The sequence below is a fragment of the Mandrillus leucophaeus genome, unplaced genomic scaffold (assembly GCF_000951045.1).
Source record: "Mandrillus leucophaeus isolate KB7577 unplaced genomic scaffold, Mleu.le_1.0 Scaffold109, whole genome shotgun sequence".
Taxonomy (NCBI): domain Eukaryota; kingdom Metazoa; phylum Chordata; class Mammalia; order Primates; family Cercopithecidae; genus Mandrillus; species Mandrillus leucophaeus.
Window position 1 is genome coordinate 260148 of NW_012099098.1, and position 5829 is coordinate 265976.

General features: G+C 61.3%; 2 protein-coding genes and 1 long non-coding RNA gene across 6 annotated transcripts in view; 1 reads left to right on the forward strand and 2 right to left on the reverse strand.

The window, feature by feature from the left end:
* Nucleotides 1-635, reverse strand: part of LOC105544930 — a 9491-nt gene extending 8856 nt beyond the window's left edge. Inside the window, exon 1 of the long non-coding RNA XR_001006844.1 lies at nt 445-635. This is a non-coding gene — a long non-coding RNA (uncharacterized LOC105544930). The remainder of the gene's footprint in view (nt 1-444) is intronic.
* A 293-nt stretch (nt 636-928) lies between these two features.
* ZDHHC12 (zinc finger, DHHC-type containing 12) lies at nt 929-4184 on the forward strand. 4 transcript variants are annotated; one of them, XM_011987684.1, is made up of 5 exons: nt 929-1065; nt 2470-2606; nt 2960-3037; nt 3231-3397; nt 3546-4184. In XM_011987684.1, exons 1-5 carry the CDS (start codon nt 966-968, stop codon nt 3865-3867), a joined length of 804 nt encoding a protein of 267 aa, XP_011843074.1. In that variant the 5' UTR covers nt 929-965; the 3' UTR covers nt 3868-4184. The 4 variants fall into 4 exon arrangements, with proteins under 4 accessions (XP_011843074.1, XP_011843086.1, XP_011843095.1 ...); XM_011987696.1 differs by having other exon boundaries at nt 936-1065; nt 3518-4184; XM_011987705.1 differs by having other exon boundaries at nt 936-1065; nt 3568-4178.
* The window catches only part of PKN3 (protein kinase N3), a 21575-nt gene continuing 19873 nt past the window's right edge, over nt 4128-5829 (reverse strand). Inside the window, exons 17-20 of the mRNA XM_011988634.1 lie at nt 5225-5372; nt 5036-5143; nt 4770-4850; nt 4128-4659 (exon numbers count right to left, since the gene is read on the reverse strand). Of these exons, the coding sequence (XP_011844024.1) occupies nt 4447-4659; nt 4770-4850; nt 5036-5143; nt 5225-5372 (550 nt within the window). The 3' untranslated portion in view covers nt 4128-4446. The remainder of the gene's footprint in view (nt 4660-4769; nt 4851-5035; nt 5144-5224; nt 5373-5829) is intronic.

Sequence of the window (5829 nt, forward strand, 5' to 3'; positions counted from 1 at the left end):
ACGGGATTTGTCTACACTCCGCCGTCTGGTGGTCGAGTTACCAGCTGCGCGCGCGCCGGCCCCGCCCTCAGCCTCTTCAGGCACCTGTTGGCTTGAGGGTTCACTCGGCCGCAGCGGCCATCCAATAAGCAGACTCCCTGATCCAGTCTGGCCCTGCCCAGCGCCCAGATCCACCAATCCCCGGGCGACCGCGTTCCCCTCCCTCGGAGGGCCGGTGGTTCACAGCAGGAGAGGCAAGACAGCCCCGTGCTAGACAAGGCGCTTCCATTATTTAGTCCTCCCAAACACCTTAAGACACTATTGTTATCCCCCTTATAGAGACAGAAAACAGCTCAGAGGGGCTCAGTAACTCGCCCAGGGTCACACAGGTAGGAAGGGGCAGTGCTGGGATTTCTGACTCCCGCCTAAGTTGGATCACCCATAGTCAGAATGTGCACCACATACCTCCACTTTTCTCTCCTCCGTTTGCAATATCTGAGAATAAATAGCAAGGAGGTAAAGCTGTCACCACAGACCAACCTTGGGCGAGCCCTGGCCCTCTGGAGACCTTAGTCATCACATCTTCGAAATGGGCACAAATTTGCCTCTCGGACTCACAGCAAACCGCTGGATCTTTTAAGCGCCCAGGGAGCTACGCGCATGCGCGAGGCTACGAGGGCGGGCACGGGGGGAGCGCGGGGGAGGTGCGCGCGCGCGCCTGAGCTTTCAAAAGTTACCTGGCGGGTGGGGCTGGAGTTGGGGGAGTTACCAGCTGCGCGCGCGCCGGCCCCGCCCTCAGCCTCTTCAGGCACCTGTTGGCTTGAGGGTTCACTCGGCCGCAGCGGCCATCCAATAAGCAGACTCCCTGATCCAGTCTGGCCCTGCCCAGCGCCCAGATCCACCAATCCCCGGGCGACCGCGTTCCCCTCCCTCGGAGGGCCCGCCCTTCTGGGCGCTTCTTCCGGGTGGGGCCCCGGGCCGAGGCGATGGCCCCCTGGGCGCTCCTCAGCCCTGGGGTCCTGGTGCGGACCGGGCACACCGTGCTGACCTGGGGGATCACGCTGGTGCTCTTCCTGCACGATACCGGTGAGCCGGACCCCGAGCGACCCCGGACCCACCCGATCCCGCGTGGTTCCCCGGACTTTCGGGTCTCACTGGGTCTCCCGCCTAATCCCTGGAGATCCTGGGATTGGCCCGATCTCTGCCAGCTCCTGAAGCCCCCTCCCCATCTATCATTCCAATAGCCACCCGCTCTCCGCCTGATACCCCGTTGATTCCTGATTAATCCCAGCATCTTCCTGATCATTGCCAAATGCCCTGTCCATCCCAGGACCCAGCCGGTGCCCACCAGATCCAAGGACCGACTTAAGCCCCATGTCCCTTGATCCTGGGACCCACCAGTTCCTTCCCAGGAACTGACCCCAAATCTTCCCATCCTTACGATTAGGAGGCTCAACTAGATGCAAGGATTGGCATTGTGTCCACACCCACACCCTCCACACCCCCAAGTCCAGGCAACCCCTCAGGCAAGAGAACACCCCACGGGGTGAAGCCTGTCTCCCATCTTCCCACAGATTCACCCACCTACCACCTCCATTTCCCTCATTCTCCTCAGTAGCCCCCTACCCAGCACCTCACCTGCCACGGGCAGCCTCCCTCACTGTCACCCACAGCAGCCCCCAGCCCTCCTTCCATGGTGGTCCAGCCTCAGTTTCTGGACTGGGGCCCCTGCTGGTTTTCCTCCCAAGACCTCAGACCTCCTCCACCACCTTCACCCTTTAGCCTAAAAACTTGCTCAGGTCTCCCTATCAGAAAACGACCCCCCTCAAAAGCCACCCTTTCTTCTCTGCTCCCCCTTACAAGGGACACGGGATTTGTCTACACTCCGCCGTCTGGTGGTCTCATGCCCCCTCATTCCTTGCCCTGCACCCTACCTCCCCAAAATCCTGTCACCTCCATGGGCTGAAGCCACTGGACCCTTTCTTATGCCCCTCTGCAGCATCTGAGCCTGCCAGCTGCACCCTCCCTCCCATATCTCTCTCAGGCACTTCAGACCTGGCCAGTCTCTCACCATTGCAGAGCCAGAGACGCTGGACCCCTCCTCCTTCTGTCCCACATCCAGTCAGGTCTGGCTGCCTTCACTCAGCAGCCCCCTCTGTCCATTCCTTCCTCTCTCACTTCCTGCCAGGCCTTTGCAGCTCCCCTCTTCTTCCTCCTGGCCAGATTCTCTGCCCCTAGGCTTCCCCTGATCCATTTCTCTAGCGATGAGGTTTTCCAAAACAGATCTGGCCTTATAACCTTCCATGGTTCCCTCTGACCCTCCAGATAAAGTTCAGATGAACTGCTGGCCACACACAACCACTCATGGAACCAACATCTCCAGGTCTTTGCTGGGCCAGGAACACATTTCCCCACCTCCAACTGCAACCCAGTCCCACCCACTCCTGTTCTACCCGGCCCAGCCTTACTGTGCTCTCCCGGCCTCTCCAGAGCTGCGGCAATGGGAGGAGCAGGGCGAGCTGCTCCTGCCCCTCACCTTCCTGCTCCTGGTGCTGGGCTCCCTGCTGCTCTACCTCGCTGTGTCACTCATGGACCCCGGCTACGTGAATGCGCAGCCCCAGCCTCAGGTAACCAGGGGCCCCTACTCTCACCAACAGGGACTCAACAGCCACCACCAGTCTCCATGCCAGGCTCTGTGCTGCAGGCTCTTGTGGGGGCAGCTCAGCGAATCCTCTTGCCAGCCCTAGAGCCCCATCCTACAGTAGTGAGGAAACTGCTGGGGCCCAGAGAAGGAAGAGACTTGCAAACATCACACAGCCACCCTCAGTCCAGGGTGCTCCGCCGCACCCCACACCTCCATTCTGCACGGGATGGGGCCTAAACTCCACAACCAGAGCTAAGCCGGCCCCTAGGGGAGCTGCCCGCCAATGCCACCTGTCTCCCAAGGGGATCCTGTCTTATACCCCACCCCTCATTCCAGGAGGAGCTCAAAGAGGAGCAGACAGCCATGGTTCCTCCAGCCATCCCTCTTCGGCGCTGCAGATACTGCCTGGTGCTGGTGAGTGATGCCGGGACACTCACCTGGGAGAGGTTGGGCCAAAGCTGAGACTCCTCGACCTCCTCCTGCCCCAGTGCCGGGGCCTCACCCCTCCTCCAAGAAGGCCTTCCATCATCAAGCCCTGATTCCTCCCCTCAGTGGTGGGCTCACAGCAGGGCTGGCACTGAGCCTCCACTCTCCTCCATGCCCACAGCAGCCCCTGAGGGCTCGGCACTGCCGTGAGTGCCGCCGTTGCGTCCGCCGCTACGACCACCACTGCCCCTGGATGGAGAACTGTGTAGGGGAGCGCAACCACCCACTCTTTGTGGTCTACCTGGCACTGCAGCTGGTGGTGCTTCTCTGGGGCCTGTACCTGGCATGGTGGGTGCTGCTGCCCGGGCATAGGGGGAGGGTGGGATGTATGCTCCCACAGGGCTGGACAGAGCCAGGACTCCCAGGGATCCAGCACAGGGAGGGAAGGGCTCCCCTGCCCTCCCCCAGCACCAGGCCCCTGTCCCCTGCCCTGCAGGTCAGGCCTCCAGTTCTTCCAGCCCTGGGGACTGTGGCTTCGATCCAGCGGGCTCCTGTTCGCCACCTTCCTGCTGCTGTCCCTCCTCTCGTTGGTGGCCAGCCTGCTCCTCGCCTCACACCTCTACCTGGTGGCCAGCAACACCACCACCTGGGAATTCATCTCCTCACACCGCATCGCCTATCTCCGCCAGCGCCCCGGCAACCCCTTCGACCGAGGCCTGACCCGCAACCTGGCCCACTTCTTCTGTGGATGGCCCTCGGGGTCCTGGGAGACCCTCTGGGCTGAGGAGGAGGAGGAGGGCAGCAGCCCAGCTGTTTAGGGTTGCTAGAGGCTGGGCTACTATCTTGTGCCTGAAAACCAGGGGACCTGTCCCCAGCTAGGGTCAGCCCTCGGAGGGCCTGGGGCCGCTCACTCCTGCCCACTCCTCCCAGGCCCCAGAACTGAACTTCAAGACAGACAGATCCCTGCCTCGGTGGGCAGTTCTGCCTTCCAAGGAACAAAGGGAAAAAAGGACTTGTGGGCAGCTCAGGCCCAAGCAGACCCCGAGCTCCACCCCAGCCCCACCCAGGCGACTGCCAGTGCACACTTTTACAAATTTAATAGTCTATAAAGCAAGTCTAGTCTTAAAAAGACAAACCACATCACTCCTTGCTGTGGCACCCTTTCTGGGCCAGGTCTCGCTGGGAGGTAGAGGAGAGAGAGCTGGAGGGGGAGGGGACACACTTTGCCCAGTGACACTGAGCAAAGCCCACAACAGTGGCCCCATGGCTGCCACCTCGAGTCCCAAGGGCTCATAAGTACCCGGCAAGGCCTGGACCTCCAGGCAGGGCACACAGGTAGGCAAGCAGAGGCTCTAGCAGTCTGTGGGGGAAGGGGACAGAGGTGCCAGGAGATGCCCTCAGGGCTCCAGGAATCGCTCTGACACAAAGTCGAAGTCCCGGAAGGCAGCCTGTTGGCGGGCAGTGAGGAGGCTGTGGGGTGCAGGTGGGGTCAGGGCAGGCGGCAGCCCTGTGAACTCGCCCTCAAAGTAGCGCAGGTCCGCGGGGCCACAGAGGGTGGGCACGAAGGGGGGCTGGATGGTGCGGGCGAGCAGGGCTTGCCAATTGGTGGTCTGGGGGAAAAGGAGAGGTGCCTGAGATGGCAGGAACAGCAGCTCCATGAGTCACTCTGTGTCACCTACCCTGCCAGGCACAGGGGACCACCGCCACCCCAGCCACTCACCCTGAAGAACGGCTGGACCTTGATCTCCTCGGCATCCTGCTCACCCGCCCCGAGGCGCTTCTCCGGGCACTTCTGGAGGAGCTGGGCAACAGGACAGGCGCTCACTTAGGGCATTCAGCCCCAGGCACTGCCATCATCCACAGGCCCCAAGCACGCTGGCCCAGAGCGCTCTACGGATGGGTGGCAGGGGGTCTGCTGTCCCATGGCAGAGGGCACATGGGCCTTGAGCGGCCATCCATCCCAGACCCAGACCCTGCAGTGCTTACCTTCTGAATGAGCTCAAGCCCTTGCACCGACAGAAAGCCGGGATAGGGAGCGTCCATGTTAACGATACAGTCAAACACCTCTTCCTCCGTGTCCCCTGGGAAAGGGCACTGTGGAGATGGGGGCTCAGCAGGATGCACGGGCCACCCCACTCCAACCCAGAGGCCCAGACAGCACACTCCAGCACTCACCTCACCCACCAGCATCTCATAGAGCAGCACGCCCAGCCCCCACCAGTCCACAGCCCGTGTGTACGCCTCCTGGGTCAGCACCTCGGGAGCCAGGAATTCCGGGGTGCCACAGAAGGTGCTAGTCCGGTCCCCGAAGCCGATCCCTACAAATCAACAGGTACGCCAAAAGCAGATTGGTGTGGCCTATTCATAATAACCTCAACAGCCAAGCCTTATGATGCCAGGGAGCTTAGCCTGTGCCAAGCCCTGCCCTGTACCCAAGGAGGTGGGAACGGTTATGACGCCATTTGACTGCATGCGGAGCCAAGCTCACAGGCTAAGGTCACAGAAGGCAGAACTCGGCCGGGCACGGTGGCTCACACCTGTAATCCCAGCACTTTGGGAGGCCGAGGCGGGCAGATCATGAGGTCAGGAGTTCGAGATCAGCCTGGCCAACATGGTAAAACCCCGTCTCTACTAAAGATACAAAAAATAAGCTGGGGCGTGGTGGCATGCGCCTATAGTTGCAGCTACTTGGGAAGCTGAGACGGGAGAATCTCTTGAACCCTGGAGGCAGAGGTGGCAGTGAGCCAAGATCGTGCCACTGCACTCCAGCCTGGGCAACA

Coding starts and splice junctions, on each gene's coding strand:
- ZDHHC12 (XM_011987684.1), top strand. CDS start 966: ATGGCCCCCTGGGCGCTCCTCAGCCCTGGGGTCCTGGTGCGGACCGGG. Junction 1,066..2,469: donor GCTCTTCCTGCACGATACCG/GTGAGCCGGACC, acceptor CGGCCTCTCCAG/AGCTGCGGCAATGGGAGGAG. Junction 3,398..3,545: donor TGGGGCCTGTACCTGGCATG/GTGGGTGCTGCT, acceptor CCTGCCCTGCAG/GTCAGGCCTCCAGTTCTTCC.